Raw genomic sequence first — 21323 nt, forward strand, 5'->3', positions numbered from 1 at the left:
AATCTATACATGCATCAAATGATAAAGACGACATATTGCTGAAAAAGAAACTGCATGGATTATCTCTAAGGACAAAGGTAGAGAGATAAGGACTCACACGTACACACACGTTGTAATAGGCATTAAGGCTGAACATCAGGCATAGAGCTCTTACCTAGTATCCACAAGGCCTTGACTTCAATCCCTAAACTGTGAAAAGTACATCTTTCTCAGAAATCTTTTAAATGTTTAATTTTTTTTTTAATGTAGCAAAATGCTTCACTAACAGACTGTCTCTCCTAGACCTTCTTTCAGCTGAGAGGGTAAAATCACAGACACTAGGCACAGCTTGGTGGGGTGCAGGCTAAGATGCCTTGTGGCGAGGCCTCCACAGGGGGGCACTGTAGGCAGCTTACTGCGACCCCCAACCCTGGAGTGACCCCCAAGCTCCAGCTGGAAGGGCCCTGGCCCCAGATGACGGCAGGAGCTATGGGTCTACGGTTTACTTCGGTGGCGGTTCTACAGAGAAAGTAGCATTCCTAAGAGAAAGAAAAACATCTCTTAATTTAAAACATGTGAGTAAGGAAAAGGCTTTGCAACTAATGGCAACTGTAAGAACATTTAAGTACATGTTCACACTACACACTGCAGCAGGAACACCAGTCAAAGGAGTAACTTCCTAAACTTTAACAACAGTTGGTAACTTGAGCTTCTGAAATTCACTGTTCACCTGCTCTCTAAATATTTATGTTTATACCATAGATTAGTGCTGCTCTCGACTTTGGCCGGAGAAGCTCGTTTTGCACTGGGTGGCGGTTACTGTCTATTTATACCTGGTCAAAATGCCAAGAATAAGAGATCGTTGAGTGCTCAACTGTAAACCGGAACATCGCCTTCTCCGAGGCGCAGAGAGCAATGGAGAAAAGGAGGTAGAAGGAAAAAGGACGAAGGCAGGAAGCTGGGAAGGCCGTCTTCGCGACAGGACATAGTCTTCCCAACCATGAGCTTGTAGTGGCTGAGGCTACCTGCACGAAACCTGCCCAAGATTGGGTCCATCAACATTCCGCCACGGGTGGGAGAGGGGCTCACGAGGCGCACCCCTCCCTGAGGATCAACAGGCAGTTAACAGCTGCCAGGAGGGATGGACCCCTGAGATCCTACCCTTCCCTGGGGAGCTACTGGCAGCTTTTGCTTGCCAAGGAGGGAGAGACTGTTCAGTGGTGTAATTGCCTGTGAACTAAACATGCTCCCATGCTCTGGGAAAAGGCCCCTCACCCATGCTCATATAAGCAACCGAAATTATATTCACTGGATCACCTAAAAAAAATGGAGTTGCTGAGAGAAGAAATAGGTTCAACAGGAAAGGGAGAGGGACAAGAGAGGTTAACAAGGAAACAATACGATCAAAATACATTAGATGTATTATGAAACTGTCAAAAATTAAAAATAAATGGAATCCAAAAATATGGTAATAGCATATGGAGAAACAAACAGATTAGCAGAATAGAACCCATATATGTATGTTCAATTTATTTAACTTGTTTCCAACGTAGTGTTAGGTAATGTACTGACTTATGGCAGAACTGGAATCAGTAGAAACACCCTCCCTTGGATAGCTCTGCTTGGCAGCCTCAGCAGAGCAGCCAGGGGAGGGGAGAGCAGATTCACAACTGAGTCCTTGGGCATGCCACACTTCCACCACCACGTTAACTAGAGGACAGAGAAGTGTGAGTGGGTACTTTAAGAAATAATGGCAGGCAGGCCAAATGAGCCAACGGGTGCAATACTGGCACTTCTGTCGTGGTGGAAACCAACTGCCCTCTAATTGGACTGGAGGCCCGCTCCATGGGAGGGAATACATCCTTGATACTGAAAACTTAAAACAGGGGTACTCATAAGTCCTGGGGGTGTAACGTCTGCTGCTATCTGGCTAAATGTACATACTATGCTTATCAAACTGCCCAGTAAGCACTTCTCTTAATGTTCATGTCCTTATATTACTGCTACTTTCACTTTGGGTGAGAATCTTCTCTTCTCAGATGGCAGTGACCTTGGGATGACTCAGAAGGCACCATGGTGCTGGAAAGAAGTGACAGGAGTGCTCAGCACTGCAATATCTTTATCACACCTTCCAAGGCTTAGGGTCTATTGTGGAAGAGGTGATGGAAAGAATGTAAGAGCCAAAAGAAGGGTAGGACTCCTTACAACGTGCTCCTCCCAGACACAAAATGGCCTGGATATCCATGACCTCATAGTGCCTGACACTACCTACACAAGACCATCCTAAGAGGAGGAAAGGATTATGATTGAGAAGGGGTGGGGATATGATGGAAAATGGAGTTTCAAAGGGAAAGTGGGGGGAGGGAGGGTATTACCATGGGATATTCTTTATAATCATGGAAGTTGTTAATAAAAAAGTTGTTTTTTTTAAAAAAAAAGAAATACAATCACAGGATGAAAAGTGTTTGCCATTAAACTTAAGCCTCAGTATGTATAAAATAGGGTATACACAGTCATGAAGTCCCTATCTATAGACAGAGGAAACTTTTGCTTATTATCTCTGTGTAAAATGCCTGCATTTCTCAAAAGAACTACCTCCTCAGAGGAGCTGGGGTGATCACTTACGTTTAGGGGTTCAACGTGAGCCTGAGCAACAGAGCAAGAACCTACCTCAAAAAATAAAATACAATAAAGGCTGGAGGTACAGATTAGTGGTTAAGGTGTTTGCCTGCAAAGCCAAAGGACCTAGGTTCAATTCCCCAGGACCCATGGAAGCTAGACGTACAAGGAGCACATTCATCTGGAGTTCATGTGCAGTGGCTAGAAGCCCTGGCGTGCCCATTCTCACTCTCAGTCTCTCTTCTGTCTTCTCTCTCTCTGCTTGCAAATAAGTCAAATTAAAACATAAATAAAATAAAAGAATTAAAAACTGGATGTGGTGGTGCACACCTTTAATCCTAGCACCCAGGAGGCAGAGGTAAGAGGATCGCTTAGAGTTCGAGGCCAACCTGAGACGACACAGTGAATTCCACAACAGCTTGGGCTGAGTGAGACCTACCTTGAAAAACCAAAACTAAGAATAATAATAATTAAGTGGGGCATGGTGGCACATGCCTTTAGTATCAACATTTAAGAGGCAGAGGCAGTTGGGCTGCCATGAGTTTGAGGGCAGCCTAAGACTATACAGTGAATTCCAGGTCAGCCTGGGCTAGAGTAAGATCCAACCACCAATCTCAAAAAGAAAAAGAAAAATCACATGTAGCTTGGCACAGTGGCACATGCCATTAATCCCAGCACTTGGGAGTCAGAGGTAGCAGGATCACCATGAGTTCGAGGCCACCATGAGACTACATAGTGAATTCCAGGTCAGCCTGAGCTAGAATGAGACCCTATCCCCTCTCCCCCAAAAATACCAACATAAATAAATAAATAAGTAAATAAGTTAAAACCAAGGCTGGAGGGATGGCTTAACCATTAAGGTATTTGCTTGCAAAGCCAAAGGACCCTGGTTCAATTCCCCAGGACCCACGTTAGCCAGATGCACAAGGAGGTGCATGCATCCGGAGTTTGTTTGCAGTGGCTGGAGGCCCTGGCGGGCCCATTCTCTCCCCCCCTCTTTCTTTCTCTGTCATATTAACTAATTAATTTAATTTAAATAAGGAAAACAATTGTGGACTATGCTTCCCAGCCATCAAAGGAAGGAACTTTGACGCAGGCTACATGCATGGACCTCACACACACAGATACCACATGGACAGGGACAAGTGTGTGGCTGCACTCTGGGAAGAACCCAGCACCAGCACACTCCGGGACAGGAAACCGACCAGAGCTCTCGGGGTCTGGGCAGAGGAAGGAATGGAGAGCGAGGGTAGTTTTAGCTACTTAGGAGGGACAAAGTTTCTGTTACGAGAAATAAAGATTAGTCCTGAAAAGAGTGGTGATGGTTGCACAGCACCCTGGATGTAACTGATGCTGCTGAACTGCACGCTGACCAGTGGTTAAGAGGAGGCTGAGCTCGGTGGCGTGCCCCTGTAATCACAGCTTTTTGGGAGGCTGAGGCAGGAGGGTCTCAGTTCAAAGCCAGCCTGAGTAATATTTCAAGACTTGGTCTCAAAGAAAAAGTAAAGGTAGAACTGGAGAGATGGCTTGGTGGTTAATCAGCTTGCTTGGGAAACCTAAGGACCCAGGTTTAATTCCCCAGTACCTACATAAACCAGATAGAGGCACAAGGGGGCGCATGTGTCTGGAGTTTGTTTGCAGTGGCTGGAGGCCCTGGTGTGCCTATTCTCCCTCCCCCTCCCTTCCTCCCTCTCTCTCTTCCTCTTTCTCTCTAATAAATAAATCAAATATATTTTTTAAGAAAGAAAGAAAAAGGAAAGGTGATGAGCAGCTAGCAACAAGCATGGCAGTGCACACTGTAATCCCAGCTCTTGGGGCGGAGGCATAGATAAAGAGGCAGAGATTAGCCTTGAGCTGCCTGAGACCTGTCTCCAAAAGACGAAACTGCCAAAAGAGCAAAACATACTCTCAAATCTGCATATTGCTCTTAAGTGATTTTTGGTATGCAACAACCCAAAGAAAACTACAAGATTAGTACCTATAAGGACTTCTTAGTTTTTCATCTGTATTATCACATACTTTCTTAACTTTAATATAATTTTAGAAGCTTTAATATTCTCAGTAAGCAGAGAAGGACATATGTCTTGGGTCACAAAAATGATTAAACTTACAATAGAAGACATACTAGGTCATTCTGGGAAGAAGGGGACACACAATAAAAACTGCTGATATTAAACAACTTACCTCAAATTTAAACCACTCTGAGTTCCACTGGGGATTGAGTGACTTGAGGTACACATCTGTCTTAAAGGTGGTATTACCAAATTTTACCTAGAAACAAACAAGAAACTTCAATCAGCCATGTGTTAAAAGGATTAACCACTGAGGGGAAAAAGGATAAGGTCCTAAGATAAAGGGAAACAGTCCAGTCTTGCCAGGTAAGCTATGTGTGGGACACACAGCTGGTCCACTTGGCCCCCAAAGAAACTGGATGTCCATCGTGATGTCAGCACCGAGGAAGGGGTCAGGGGCTATGGGAGGGAGGACAGCTGAGGTTAAAGCAGAAGGGGAAGGACCTTCCAGTCCCCTTAAAAAAGCCACTATCACAAAAACTTAGCACTATTTCCTAACCTACCATTTGTGTTTTCATCCCTCATCTGTGCACACAGTGATCTGTGATAAGCTACCTATGTGCTGTGCTCCCATTATAAAGACAATAAAAAGGGTTGCATGAGGAGACCATCTCAGTTTACAAGCCATTTTGACAAGCAGTACATTATCAAGACCCCAAAACAAGTAAATAAAACAAAGAAGTTTGAAGAAGCAGGTTTGAAACAAAGAATGGTGACCATGAAGCAAACCTTGGCCAAGGCTTAGAAGTGGTCAAGAAGTCTCAAAGGGTTGGGAAGATGGCTCAGCCGTTAAAGGCACTTGCTTGCAAAGGCCTGCCAGCCCAAGCTCGACCAAGGTTTAGGTCTCCAGTATCCATATAAAGTCAGATGCACAACGTGGCACATGCATCTGGAGTTCCTTTGTAACAACATGAAGCCCTTGTGTGCCCACTGATATATTCATTCATTCTCTCCCTCTCTCCTCACAAAAAAAACTTTTGTTGTAAAGGCTAAGAGCAAATAAGCTAAGCAACTACTTGCTACCTTGCCTAGGCATGAACTACCATATATGGCTGTATTATCCATTAAATTTTGGGTTTTTTTTTGAGCCAAAACCAACAGACTGACCTTTTTCTTATGCAAGAGAGAGAAAGAGAACTGGCATGCCAGGACCATAGCCATGAAATCGAATTCCAGACACTTGTGCTGCCTAGTGGGCACGTGTGACCTTGCACTTGCCTCACCTTTGTGTGTATGGCTTACATGGAATCAGGAGAGTCGAACATGAGTCCTTAGGCTTTGCAGGCAAGCGCCTTAACTGCTAAGCCCTCTCCAGCCCTGGTATCAGCTTTTTAACAAGTTTATTTTTCATGGCTATATGTGCAGTGTGTGCATATTTATGTTTGTGTATGTTGGTGCACAGGTATACACAGGTGCACATGCGTATGTGTGTTTCTCTGATGATAGAAGCCAGGTCAATGTCAGATGTTCTCCTCTACCCTGTCTTTTTGAGACAGGATCTCATCCAGAACTCAGAGCCCCTCAATTCATCTAGAACGCCAGCCAGCAAGTCCAAGGCACCTGCCCATCTCCACCTCCCCAGTGCAGGGAACGCAGGCATGAACTATGATGCCCAGCATTTTGCATGGGTGCTGGGGATCCAAACTCAGGGCCTTTCCTCCCTGACCCAGCTCCCCAGCTCCTTAACACGTTATTTTCAAAATCAAGGCTGGAGAGATGGCTTAGCAATTAAGGCAGTTCCTGCAAAGCCAAAGGATGCAGGTTTAATTCCTAAGTACCCACATAAAGCCAGATGCACAAGGTGACACATCCATCTGGAGTTTTTCAACAGACACTGAAGGACCTGGTGCATCCATTCTCTTTCTCTCTCTCTCCCTCCTTCTCTCTTTCTCAAATAAATAAAACTTTAAAACATCAAAAATTCCAGGCAGCAGTAACTTTATATTGATTAAATTTATATTGATTAAATTACAGAACTCTGGACCTACTTCCAGGAATCTAACCTAACAGTACCTTCATATAAGTGCCACCCCCCAAAAATGTAAAACCTTATTAATTGCTCAACAGGAAAGTGATTGATTTAATCATACCCATTTCTGACTAAAAAAGAGATAACTGTATGTATTATCATGGATTAACACAACTCCCCCCCCAAAAAAGTGATAGCAGTTTTCTCTGAAGGGATTCATGAAAATGTAGGGAATACTTACAGTTTAATAAGGAGTTTTCAAATTACTGCTGTGTATTCAAATGTGTATGTGCCTGTTTGTCTGCACAAGGTCTGCTGTAGTCCAGGCTGGCCTTGAACTCACTCTGTAGGCCTAGCTGGCCTTACACATTTTTCTTTTTTAACAAATTGAATTTTTAAAAAATATTTTATTTATTTGAGAGAAAAAGAGAGAGACAGAAAGAATGGGCACACCAGGGCCTCCAGCCACTGCCAACAAACTCCAGACACATGTGCCCCCTTATACATCTGGCTTACGTGGATCCTAGAATCGAACTGGGATCCTTTGGCTTTGCAGGCAAATGCCTTGATTGCTAAGCCATCTCTCCAGCCCCTGGCCTTACACTTTTGATCCTCTTGCCTCCACCTCCCACGTGTTTGGATTACAGGTGTGTACTGCCACGCCCGGCTTTCACATATTTTTAACTGGGAAGTATTCATGTATTTTTCTAATGCCTTTTTCTTGTTTTGTTTTGTTTTTGGTTTTTCGAGGTAGGGTCTCACTCTAGCCCAGGCTGACCTGGAATTCACTATGGTGTCTCAGGGTGGCCTCGAACTCACGGCGATCCTCCTACCTCTGCCTCCCGAGTGCTGGGATTAAAGGCGTGCGCCACCGCGCCGGCTCTAATGCCTTTTTTCATATCACAACATTAAAAAGATGAAAGTTAACAGGGAAAAGAACCTGGGAAGGAGGGAGGTTCCTGCTCCCTTACTAATCCAGCTTTCACTACTGTTCATTACGTAGACCGTGAGAAGCACAGCCAGTCCCCAACGGATGATGCCTCTGCTTACAACACCTTCACTTGACGCTAGTATGAAACGGATGATGCCCGTGCTTACAACACCTTCACTTGACGCTAGTGTGAAACGGATGACGCCTCTGCTTACAACACCTTCACTTGACGCTAGTGTGAAACGGATGACGCCTCTGCTTAAAACACCTTCACTTGACGCTAGTGTGAAACGGATGGTGCCTCTGCTTACAACACCTTCACTTGACGCTAGTGTGAAACGGATGATGCCCCTGCTTACAACACCTTCACTTGACGCTAGTGTGAAACGGATGACGCCTCTGCTTACAAAACCTTCACCTGACGCTAGTGTGAAACGGATGACGCCTCTGCTTACAACACCTTCACTTGACGCTAGTGTGAAACGGATGACGCCTCTGCTTACAACACCTTCACTTGACGCTAGTGTGAAACGGATGACGCCTCTGCTTACAACACCTTCACTTGACGCTAGTGTGAAACGGATGATGCCCCTGCTTACAACACCTTCACTTGACGCTAGTGTGAAACGGATGACGCCTCTGCTTACAACACCTTCACTTGACGCTAGTGTGAAACGGATGATGCCCGTGCTTACAACACCTTCACTTGACGCTAGTGTGAAACGGATGATGCCTCTGCTTACAACACCTTCACTTGGCGCTAGTGTGAAACGGATGATGCCTCTGATTACAACACCTTCACTTGACGCTAGTGTGAAACGGATGACGCCTCTGCTTACAACACCTTCACTTGACGCTAGTGTGAAACGGATGACGCCTCTGCTTACAACACCTTCACTTGACGCTAGTGTGAAACGGATGACGCCTCTGCTTACAACACCTTCACTTGACGCTAGTGTGAAACGGATGACGCCTCTGCTTACAACACCTTCACTTGACGCTAGTGTGAAACGGATGACGCCTCTGCTTACAACACCTTCACTTGACGCTAGTGTGAAACGGATGACGCCTCTGCTTACAACACCTTCACTTGACGCTAGTGTGAAACGGATGGTGCCCCTGCTTACAAAACCTTCACTTGACGCTAGTGTGAAACGGATGACGCCTCTGCTTACAACACCTTCACTTGACGCTAGTGTGAAACGGATGATGCCTCTGCTTACAACACCTTCACTTGGCGCTAGTGTGAAACGGATGACGCCTCTGCTTACAACACCTTCACTTGACGCTAGTGTGAAACGGATGACGCCTCTGCTTACAACACCTTCACTTGACGCTAGTGTGAAACGGATGACGCCTCTGCTTACAACACCTTCACTTGACGCTAGTGTGAAACGGATGACGCCTCTGCTTACAACACCTTCACTTGACGCTAGTGTGAAACGGATGACGCCTCTGCTTACAACACCTTCACTTGACGCTAGTGTGAAACGGATGACGCCTCTGCTTACAACACCTTCACTTGACGCTAGTGTGAAACGGATGACGCCTCTGCTTACAACACCTTCACTTGACGCTAGTGTGAAACGGATGGTGCCCCTGCTTACAAAACCTTCACTTGACGCTAGTGTGAAACGGATGACGCCTCTGCTTACAACACCTTCACTTGACGCTAGTGTGAAATGGATGGTGCCTCTGCTTACAACACCTTCACTTGACACTAGTGTGAAAAGGATGATGCCTCTGCTTACAACACCTTCACTTGACGCTAGTGTGAAACGGATGATGCCTCTGCTTACAACACCTTCACTTGACGCTAGTGCGAAACGGATGACGCCCCTGCTTACAACACCTTCACTTGACGCTAGTGTGAAACGGATGATGCCCCTGCTTACAACACTTTCACTTGACACTAGTGTGAAATTGATGATGCCCCTGCTTACAACACCTTCACTTGACACTAGTGTGAAACGGATGACGCCTCTGCTTACAACACCTTCACTTGACGCAAGTGTGAAACGGGTGATGCCCCTGCTTACAACACCTTCACTTGACACTAGTGTGAAACGGATGATGCCTCTGCTTACAACTCCTTCACTTGACGCTAGTGTGAAACGGATGACGCCTCTGCTTACAACACCTTCACTTGACGCTAGTGTGAAACGGATGACGCCTCTGCTTACAACACCTTCACTTGACGCTAGTGTGAAACGGATGATGCCCCTGCTTACAACACCTTCACTTGACGCTAGTGTGAAACGGATGATGCCTCTGCTTACAACACCTTCACCTGACGCTAGTGTGAAACGGATGACGCCTCTGCTTACAACACCTTCACTTGACGCTAGTGTGAAACGGATGATGCCCCTGCTTACAACACCTTCACTTGACGCTAGTGTGAAACGGATGATGCCTCTGCTTACAACACCTTCACTTGACGCTAGTGTGAAACGGATGATGCCCGTGCTTACAACACCTTCACTTGACGCTAGTGTGAAACGGATGATGCCTCTGCTTACAACACCTTCACTTGGCGCTAGTGTGAAACGGATGATGCCTCTGCTTACAACACCTTCACTTGACGCTAGTGTGAAACGGATGACGCCTCTGCTTACAACACCTTCACTTGACGCTAGAGTGAAACGGATGACGCCTCTGCTTACAACACCTTCACTTGACGCTAGTGTGAAACGGATGATGCCTCTGCTTACAACACCTTCACTTGACGCTAGTGTGAAACGGATGACGCCTCTGCTTACAACACCTTCACCTGACGCTAGTGTGAAACGGATGAAGCCCGTGCTTACAACACCTTCACTTGACGCTAGTGTGAAACGGATGATGCCTCTGCTTACAACACCTTCACTTGGCGCTAGTGTGAAACGGATGATGCCTCTGCTTACAACACCTTCACTTGGCGCTAGTGTGAAACGGATGATGCCTCTGATTACAACACCTTCACTTGACGCTAGTGTGAAATTGATGATGCCCCTGCTTACAACACCTTCACCTGACGCTAGTGTGAAACGGATGATGCCTCTGCTTACAACACCTTCACTTGACGCTAGTGTGAAACGGATGACGCCTCTGCTTACAACACCTTCACTTGACGCTAGAGTGAAACGGATGACGCCTCTGCTTACAACACCTTCACTTGACGCTAGTGTGAAACGGATGACGCCTCTGCTTACAACACCTTCACTTGACGCTAGTGTGAAACGGATGACGCCTCTGCTTACAACACCTTCACTTGACGCTAGTATGAAACGGATGATGCCCGTGCTTACAACACCTTCACTTGACGCTAGTGTGAAACGGATGACGCCTCTGCTTACAACACCTTCACTTGACGCTAGTGTGAAACGGATGACGCCTCTGCTTACAACACCTTCACTTGACGCTAGTGTGAAACGGATGATGCCTCTGATTACAACACCTTCACTTGACGCTAGTGTGAAACGGATGACACCTCTGCTTACAACACCTTCACTTGACGCTAGTGTGAAACGGATGACGCCTCTGCTTACAACACCTTCACTTGACGCTAGTGTGAAACGGATGACGCCTCTGCTTACAACACCTTCACTTGACGCTAGTGTGAAACGGATGATGCCCCTGCTTACAACACTTTCACTTGACACTAGTGTGAAATTGATGATGCCCCTGCTTACAACACCTTCACTTGACGCTAGTGTGAAACGGATGGTGCCTCTGCTTACAACACCTTCACTTGACATTAGTGTGAAACGGATGATGCCTCTGCTTACAACACCTTCACTTGACGCTAGTGTGAAACGGATGATGCCTCTGCTTACAACACCTTCACTTGACGCTAGTGTGAAACGGATGATGCCCCTGCTTACAACACTTTCACTTGACACTAGTGTGAAGTTGATGATGCCCCTGCTTACAACACCTTCACTTGACACTAGTGTGAAACGGATGACGCCTCTGCTTACAACACCTTCACTTGACGCAAGTGTGAAACGGGTGATGCCCCTGCTTACAACACCTTCACTTGACACTAGTGTGAAACGGATGATGCCTCTGCTTACAACACCTTCACTTGACGCTAGTGTGAAACGGATGACGCCTCTGCTTACAACACCTTCACTTGACGCTAGTGTGAAACGGATGGTGCCTCTGCTTACAACACCTTCACTTGACGCTAGTGTGAAACGGATGATGCCTCTGCTTACAACACCTCACTTGACGCTAGTGTGAAACGGATGATGCCCCTGCTTACAACACCTTCACCTGACGCTAGTGTGAAACGGATGATGCCTCTGCTTACAACACCTTCACCTGACGCTAGTGTGAAACGGATGACGCCTCTGCTTACAAAACCTTCACTTGACGCTAGTGTGAAACGGATGACGCCTCTGCTTACAACACCTTCACCTGACGCTAGTGTGAAACGGATGACGCCTCTGCTTACAACACCTTCACTTGACGCTAGTGTGAAACGGATGATGCCCCTGCTTACAACACCTTCACTTGACGCTAGTGTGAAACGGATGATGCCTCTGCTTACAACACCTTCACTTGACGCTAGTGTGAAACGGATGATGCCCGTGCTTACAACACCTTCACTTGACGCTAGTGTGAAACGGATGATGCCTCTGCTTACAACACCTTCACTTGGCGCTAGTGTGAAACGGATGACGCCTCTGCTTACAACACCTTCACTTGACGCTAGTGTGAAACGGATGACGCCTCTGCTTACAACACCTTCACTTGACGCTAGAGTGAAACGGATGACGCCTCTGCTTACAACACCTTCACTTGACGCTAGTGTGAAACGGATGATGCCTCTGCTTACAACACCTTCACTTGACGCTAGTGTGAAACGGATGACGCCTCTGCTTACAACACCTTCACTTGACGCTTGTGTGAAACGGATGATGCCCGTGCTTACAACACCTTCACTTGACGCTAGTGTGAAACGGATGATGACCGTGCTTACAACACCTTCACTTGACGCTAGTGTGAAACGGATGATGCCCCTGCTTACAACACCTTCACTTGACGCTAGTGTGAAACGGATGATGCCCCTGCTTACAACACCTTCACTTGACACTAGTGTGAAATGGATGATGCCTCTGCTTACAACACCTTCACTTGACGCTAGTGTGAAACGGATGATGCCTCTGCTTACAACACCTTCACTTGACGCTAGTGTGAAACGGATGATGCCCCTGCTTACAACACCTTCACTTGACACTAGTGTGAAACGGATGATGCCCCTGCTTACAACACCTTCACTTGACGCTAGTGTGAAACGGATGATGCCTCTGCTTACAACACCTTCACTTGACGCTAGTGTGAAACAGATGATGCCTCTGCTTACAACACCTTCACTTGACGCTAGTGTGAAACGGATGGTGCCTCTGCTTACAACACCTTCACTTGACGCTAGTGTGAAACGGATGACGCCCCTGCTTACAACACCTTCACTTGACGCTAGTGTGAAACGGATGATGCCCCTGCTTACAACACCTTCACCTGACGCTAGTGTGAAACAGATGATGCCTCTGCTTACAACACCTTCACTTGACGCTAGTGTGAAACGGATGATGCCTCTGCTTACAACACCTTCACTTGACGCTAGTGTGAAACGGATGATGCCTCTGCTTACAACACCTTCACTTGACGCTAGTGTGAAACGGATGGTGCCTCTTCTTACAACACCTTCACTTGACGCTAGTGTGAAACGGATGACGCCCCTGCTTACAACACCTTCACTTGACGCTAGTGTGAAACGGATGATGCCTCTGCTTACAACACCTTCACTTGACGCTAGTGTGAAACGGATGACGCCTCTGCTTACAACACCTTCACTTGACGCTAGTGTGAAACGGATGATGCCTCTGCTTACAACACCTTCACCTGACGCTAGTGTGAAACGGATGGTGCCTCTGCTTACAACACCTTCACTTGACGCTAGTGTGAAACGGATGACGCCCCTGCTTACAACACCTTCACTTGACGCTAGTGTGAAACGGATGATGCCTCTGCTTACAACACCTTCACTTGACGCTAGTGTGAAACGGATGGTGCCTCTGCTTACAACACCTTCACTTGACGCTAGTGTGAAACGGATGATGCCTCTGCTTACAACACCTTCACCTGACGCTAGTGTGAAACGGATGACGCCTCTGCTTACAACACCTTCACTTGACGCTTGTGTGAACGTGCACTACGGCACCATGGGGTTTCTCATTCCCATGCAGTAGTCAGCAAATCACAAGAGACATCCAGAGGGTCACTATAAACCAGGCTTGGACTCCAGCAGTAGGCTAACACAGAAGGCAGGGTTTCACTTTGAAGTCTGGTACCTCAGGGGTATTAACTGTCCTTCTGTTTCTTTTTGAGACAAGGTTTCATTCTGTATCCCAGGTCAGCCTGGAACTCACTAAGAAACCCAGGCAGGCCCGAAAATCTCAATAATCCTGGCCAGAGCCTCCCAAGCACTGGGATTACAGGGGTAAGCCACCATGTCCACCTTGTAAATGCACTCTCCATTTCTAATTTCAGCCTACTAGGGATATATGGAGATGTGATCCAATGATCCCTATGGTACGTGATGGAAGACCTGTTCTTTAAGTAGTTAGATACATTATTGTTTATTTACCTCAAGCTGCTGTACAGGTGAACTATTGTCAGGGAACTTAAAAAACCATGCAAGGGCCAAATATATTAAGGGTTCTGACTCATTTACCCTAAAGAGCACATAGTTTTGGGTTTTAAGCACACAGCCCTCTGTTTTCCACAAGAGTAGCTAAGTTAATAATACTGTCCCTTTTCTGTCAACTGCCCATTCTAGACATAGTAAAGATCATAAAGTCCCTAAACCATATAATATGAACAAAACATTAAATTTCAGGAAGAGGAAGAAGTCTGCTTTGCCAACACTGTGATGACTTCCCTTCAAGAGAAGGAGGCCATGTTTCATTTAGTCTTACTTAATTCAAAGGAGATTTTATTACTTTGCAATTAAATGAGCGCCTTAAATCTTTCTAAAGAACACCAGGGATCTCAGTGGAGAGCCTCACAGTCAAGTGTTCTCTATTTCCCTACTCATTAGTTAAATTACCCTGAGGAAGTTATTTCACCTGTTCTGAAAGCTGCTCTCCTCTGAAAGCAGTTGCTGTGCACACTTCAGAGATAATGCACGTGGAGAGCTAGGAAAACATCTGGTACAATGAAAAAAACACTGATTCAGTATTAATGTCTTTTCCTTTCCTTGCTCCCTAAAAGGCTCCTCAATAAACACACACACACAAACAGTGCACTTTAGCCAACGTGCAACATGGACATTAGTAATGAGATGTGTTTCATTAATACTTCCTTTGTACAAAACCGCTTTTTACCCTATAGACTCCTACAGAAATCACCCTTTGGCTTGGGGTTGTTTTGTTTTGTGAAATACTGGAGACTGAACCTAGGGCCTTGTGCATCTATCATGAGCTGCATCCCCCACCTGCCCAAGGGTAATCACCTTGAAGCACTACTTGGTCTTCACTTGCTCCCTCAGCTCTTTGTATGACTGCGTACAAGTTGTTTCAGCCAGCCTCACCTAGACCAATATGTGGTCACTTATTCTAATAGCCTGGTTAGATCCGAGAGTCACTCAAACATTACAAGCTGCACACACTTTAAAGTATAATACGAGGGCTGGAGGGATGGCTTAGTGGTTAAAGGCGCTTGTTTGCCAAGCCAAAGGACCTACATTCATTTCCCCAGGACCCACGTAAGCCAGGTAAACAGGTGGCGCATTCATCTGGAGTTCATTTGCAGAGGCTGAAGGCTCTGGCTCTCTTGCTCTCTCTCTTTCTCCCTGCCTTTCTCTCTCAAATAAATAAATTAATTTAATTTAACACTAAAGTATGCAAATATTCACTTCTGTCTGGTAGTGTGTGTATAGTATGTGTGCTGTGTGCGTGCAGATACGCACACCCCATGAGTACAGGTGTAGAGGCCAAAGAAGGACACTGGAGTGTCTCCCTGTATTGCTCCTCCATCTTATTTTCCTGGGACAGTCTTTCACTGAAATTGGAGCTCCCCACTGGTTGACTGGTTAGACTGGCAGACCAGGAGCCCCAAGGATCCACCTGTCTGCTCTGCTCTCGGTGCCAGGGTTACACGTGTGCACAGCCATGCCTGGTGTTTCACTTGTGTACTGAGTATTGAACCCAGGTCCTCCTGCTCACGCCACAAGAGCTCGCACCCACTGAGCTGGTCCCCACCCATCACAACTGTTTGCTAATGTTGGGGTCCTCTCTCTTCTTTGAGGTCCGCTACTTATAGTTTGACATTATCAGTTTTTAATAAACCACACTCATAATATAGAATCTGTGATTTCAGGCTTGGGGTTATATAGTGGCAGAATTCAAAGTTACATGTAAAAAAAATGTCAACAGGCTGGAGAGATGGCTTAGCGGTGAAGCACTTGCCTGTGAAGCCTAAGGTCCCCAGTTTGATGCTCGATTCCCCAGGACCCACATTAGCCAGATGCACAAGGGGGCGCACACGTCTGGAGTTTGTTTGCGGTGGCCGGAAGCCCTGGCGTGCCTATTCTCTCTTTCTCTCTGCCTCTTTCTCTCTCTCTTTCACTCTCAAATAAATAACTAAATAATAAAAATTTAAATTTAAAAAATCTGAACAAAGAACCCTATGTATTTTTTTTACAATCGTTTCTCCATCTAATTCAAGTAATTTTCAGTGACTTTCTATAATTCTATACAGCCTTATTAAGGATTTTTGATACTCATTCTACCAATTTAGATATGGTTCAAATAAATGACAATAACAAATACTGTTGACAAAAACAGGTTTGGAAGTAAATGTAAATGCTTCCTAGTAAAGGGTATCAGCCACCTGGTAGCAGAAGTGCGGGCACCGCGGCCTGGGTCTATGTAGCACAACGTGCTGGCTGTGAACACGCTTTGGGAAGACGGGCGAGCCCTGGACTGCGGTGAAGCCGGCCGGGGGCGCTAGGTGACAGCTTCTGCTGCCTGGTTTCCCGCCCTCAGCCGGCGGCCAGCACGCCTGCCCCTCAGCAAGCACGACGAGACCCTCTGCTCTCCCACCCGAGCCCTCCGAGTGGCACATGCTCCGTCCTCGCCTTCTGCCTGACCCAAGTTGTCTTAGTCAACTGAAAAATACTTCTCCTTGATCACTGGAACTCAACTGTCCTCCAGTCCCAGGGTTCAGATTTCTCTTAACCAGCCAGGTGTGGCAATGAATGCCGGAGTCCAGCCCTTGGGAGGTTGAGGCAAAAGAACCACTTCAGAGCCCAGGCACTGGAGACCCGACTGGACACAGAGACGCAAGCTTCCCTGCAGGGGAAGAAGTTTCCAGCAGTAATTAGCTAAGCTTCATTATCTTCCCTTCCTGTGAGCTTATGTTACTTAAGTCAATAGTATATAACTTATCCTTACTCCCTCATTATCCTTTTCATCCCGCTTTAGTTTTCCCCTTCCTGCGGGATGATTCCTGTTAACACAGAAACATGTCCTAGAATCCTATTCCCACAGGGTCCTCAAGGAACACACTGGTTTCCCCTCCCCCGGGCCCAGTTCTTAAGAGGGCGTCTACCCGGCGGCCAAGCCCTCGCTCTCCACATTCACGGCTCTCTGAGGCCTCATCCTGAGCGTCAGTCTCACCAGGCTTCTCACTGAGACGCTGACAACTTCTGCACTGTTCACTCTTCTCATTTCTCTTCTATGGGTTCTCTTTTTTTTTTTAGGTAGAGATATGATTTCATTGCAGCTCAGGCTGACATGGAATTCACTATGGAGTCTCAGGGTGGCCTTGAACTCATAGCAATCCTCCTACCTCTGCCTCCCATGTGCTGGGATTAAAGGCCTGTGCCACCATGCCTAGCTTCTATGTGTTCTTTTGTGTCCTTCAGGGCCACCTTATAGTTAAGGACTTCTTTCTAGAAACTTCCTCTCCAACTAACATGTTACTTTCCTTGTTTTGCTCCCAGCTAACAATCAGTTTCCTTCCACTACAGCGTTCCTCTAAGGAACTCTTAACTGGGATGCAGGTAGTATGTGTGAAGACCTGTGTGCAACCCCCAGGACCACCAAGAAAAATAGTAAAAAATAGAGAGGGTGCTTGTCTCATAGGGTTGAGAAATACCGGCCTGTGTGAGGTCACTTGTAACTCAGAACTCTCTTTTGACTATTTTAGTCAGAAATCCACTGTCTCCCGGGTAAGTGCTATTTAAAGACTCTAAAGCCACCTCAAGCCCAACATGCCCAAACTGAAACTTATTCTCCTCCAGTGAATGTCATTCCTGTGGGGCTTGAGAAAAGCCCCCTGCTGACTTTAGATACCCAGATATGACTGCTCCTCATCTTTCCTTTCTGGTCTCCAGTCTCAGACAGACCCTCTGGTCCACTTTCAAAACAGATATAGAATTAATCTGTTTCTCCCCTTTCCAAAACCATGGTTAGCCCTATTTTCTGTTCTTTAAACTATGACAGAATCCCCTTCCACTCCCTGCTTCAACTACTCTGCACTGCAGCAAAAGTCCGTATTATCTGTGGGCTGGAGAGGTGGCTCTGAAGTACTTGTGAAAAAGAGCTCATTTAATGACTGTTTCCCGCTGAATGGACAGTGATGAGAATAAGTCGTGGGTGAACCTCAGCCAAGAATGGGATCTGTATCTGTATCAGTCTCTCCAAGGCTCAAGGCACATCACAGAAGGAGGGGCAAAATGAATGTAGAACTGTAGGAAGGGAGAGGAAGTGATATGGGCATCATGCGCTGTTGCGTGCTTGAACTTACGGGACTGTGATTACCCACGTAACAGGTGCGCAAGAGCCAGTCCCGTTGGCACCCGGAGGGCGGAGGTAGGAGTAACACCATGAATTTGTGTAGGTCACCCTGAGACTACATAGTGAATTACAAGTCAGCCTGGGCTAGAGAGAGACCCTACCTCACAATGCACTCTTCCAGACACAAAGTAGCCTGACATCCATGACCGCGTAGTGCCTGGCACTACCTACACAAGACCACTATTATAGAAGGATAAGATGATGACATCAAAATAAAAGGGACTGATTAAGAGGGAGAAAGTGTATGGTAGAGAGTTGAGTTGTGAAGGGGAAAGCAAGGATTGAGGGAATTATCATGGTTTATTGTCTATAATTACGAAAGTTGTCAATAATAAAAATAAAATAAATAATAAATAAAAATAAATGTGTACAAGATTAGTTCTGTCACACCCTCACAAGCTGCGACAGCCATATACCACTTTTTACTGCAGGTACATCTCAGACTTAAATGGCTGTTTGAATACTCCACGAGACACATTCTGTCCTTTTTGCCTTTGTGTGACCCTCAAGGCCCAGCTCAACTGTCACTTTCTTAGGAATGCTTCCTGAACTTTCAGAGGCAGAATTCAGTCCCTCATTCCAACAGGTCACTCATCATGATGCCTGGAAATGCAGTACTGGCAAGATTTTTTAAAAAATGTTTATTAACATTTTCCATGATTATAAAAAAATATCCCATGGTAATTCCCTCCCTTCCCCCCCAACATTATCCCCTTTGAAATTCCATTCTCCATCATATTACCTCTCCATCTCAATCATTGACTGGCAAGATTTTTAATCTTAGGCAAGTTATTTCCACCCCCAGGCCTCAGTTACCTCACGGGTAATCTGGGATCACTCGTAAAGCAGGACTGTTGTGAGGACCAAGAATTAAAAGTACTTAGCACAGGAGGCTGGAGAAGTGACTCAGTGGTTAAAGGCAGTTGCTTGCAAAGCCTGACAGCATGAGTTCGATTCCCCAGTACTCACATAAAGCCAATTACACAAAGTGGCCCAAATATCTGGAGTTTGTTAACAGTGGCAAAAGGCCCTGGCACACCCATAATCACTCTTTGCCTTTTTGTCTCTGTCTGAATAATAATACGTGTGTGTGTGTGTGTGCATATGTATGTGTTTGTGTGTATGTGTACTTAGCAAATATTTGACAATAATGAAATTGACATATGTTAGCAATTAGTTATTAAAGTAAAAATGTAAAAAATTAAAAACAAAAATGTAAAATGATAAAATAAAATAAGCTATGTGGGTTATTCATTCCCTGGGCTATCTTAAAGCAAATACTATGCATTAGTTAGTTGTAACTATATATTACTTAACAACTGGCCCAAGAGCATGTAGAACTTTTAAATGAAAATTAAATTGGGGCTAATAGTTTCCTTGAAAACATAACTATAGAGCTGGAGAGATAGATCAGTGGTTAAGGTGCTTGCCTACAATGCCTAAGGACTCAGGTTCAATCCCCTAGTACCCAGTAAAGCCAGATGCACAAAGTTGTGCAAGCATCTGGAGTTTGTGGTGGCCAGAATCTCTCATGTGCCCATTCTGTCTCTCCCTGCTTGCATATAGATAAATTAAAAACTTAAATGTAACTATATATGTACATAATTGTAGGATAAACTAATTAATTGGGTTAGAGAATCTTTAAGAATTTTTAAAATTAATTTATGAGAGAGAAAAGAGAAAGAGAAACTGGGCATGCCATAGCCTCTTGCCACTGTAAATGAACTTCAGATGGATGTGCCACTTTGCCCATCTGGCTTTACATGAGTACTGGGGAATTGAACTCTGGCAGGCACGCTTTGCAAGCAAGTGCCTTTAACTGCTGAGCCATCTCCCCACCCCTTTAAGGATATTTTTATGTGGAGATAAAATCAGGTTGCATACTATCATATATATTCCAACCCTAAGCATTAACCGCCTAAATGATTACTGCTCTAATGGCCTGGCTCATCATGTCAACATTTTTTTTTTTTTGGTTTTTCGAGGTAGGGTCTCACACTAGTCCAGGCTGCCCTGGAATTCACTCTGTCGTCTCAGGGTGGCCTTGAACTCACAGTGATCCTCTTACCTCTGCCTCCCGAGTGCTGGGATTAAAGGCGTGCGCCACCCCGCCCGGCATCATGTCAACTTTTATTACCATTCCCCGCCCACCTTGGTTTCTTTTCAGACTTTGGTTTATTAGTTTCTGGGGCCCTAGGCCTGTTGCTAATTTTGCATGACTTTAACCATTAGATTTAGAAGGCAATTTTGCAATTGGCACTTTTAATTGACTTCCTACCTCAAGGCACTATAAAATCACCCCGAGACAGCTCATCAGACCGGTGTACCAAGTCCATATGGGGTGCATGTATGTGGGGGTTGGTACAGAAAGTGCTAAGTGCGGCTGGATCCCATTGGATCATCCAATGTCAGGCTAAGGAGTGCACATCCGGGCACCGCAGGGCTGCGGATGCACTCTCACGCAGCCGTCCATCACTAGGGGCAACAGGAGCCATCCCTGCCTGCATGGGGTCGTCGCCCGCACGCAGGGCGCCCCGTCACGGGGTGGGGGCGGGGGGTTAGGTGGTGGTCCAGTGGTCCAGGCGGGCCTCGAGGGGCACGCACGGGCGGGGGTGGTGAGGGGACGGGGACCGTGCACCCACCTCCACGAAGGCATCCGTCAGGTCACTAGCACGGTCCATCACCGGCAAATGGCGTCCGGCCACGATTTTCACCTTCAGCTTGCCCGGCATCGCGGCGGGCTTTCGGCCTCGGCGGGGAGAAACAAACCAGCGAGTCTGCGCGGCCGGGCGGGGACGGGGGCGCGCACACGCGCGGGCGGCGGGAGCGCGCGGGCGCGGGCGCGCAGGCAACTGACGGCGGAGGGAGGTCGGGCGCGCGCGCGCGCGCGCATGCGCGGGAGA

At 46.4% G+C, this 21323-nt stretch overlaps 1 protein-coding gene across 13 annotated transcripts in view; it reads right to left on the reverse strand.

Annotated features, from left to right (window-relative positions):
- C2cd5 (C2 calcium dependent domain containing 5) overlaps positions 1-21211 on the reverse strand; it is a 98162-nt gene extending 76951 nt beyond the window's left edge. For all 13 annotated transcript variants that reach the window (XM_045139464.1, XM_045139463.1, XM_045139459.1 and 10 more), the window contains exons 1-2: positions 21063-21211; positions 4783-4869 (exon numbers count right to left, since the gene is read on the reverse strand). In XM_045139464.1, the coding sequence (XP_044995399.1) occupies positions 4783-4869; positions 21063-21152 (177 nt within the window). In that variant the 5' untranslated portion in view covers positions 21153-21211. The remainder of the gene's footprint in view (positions 1-4782; positions 4870-21062) is intronic.
- Between the last annotated feature and the right edge of the window lie 112 nt (positions 21212-21323).

The sequence above is a fragment of the Jaculus jaculus genome, chromosome 22 (genome assembly GCF_020740685.1).
Source record: "Jaculus jaculus isolate mJacJac1 chromosome 22, mJacJac1.mat.Y.cur, whole genome shotgun sequence".
Taxonomy (NCBI): domain Eukaryota; kingdom Metazoa; phylum Chordata; class Mammalia; order Rodentia; family Dipodidae; genus Jaculus; species Jaculus jaculus.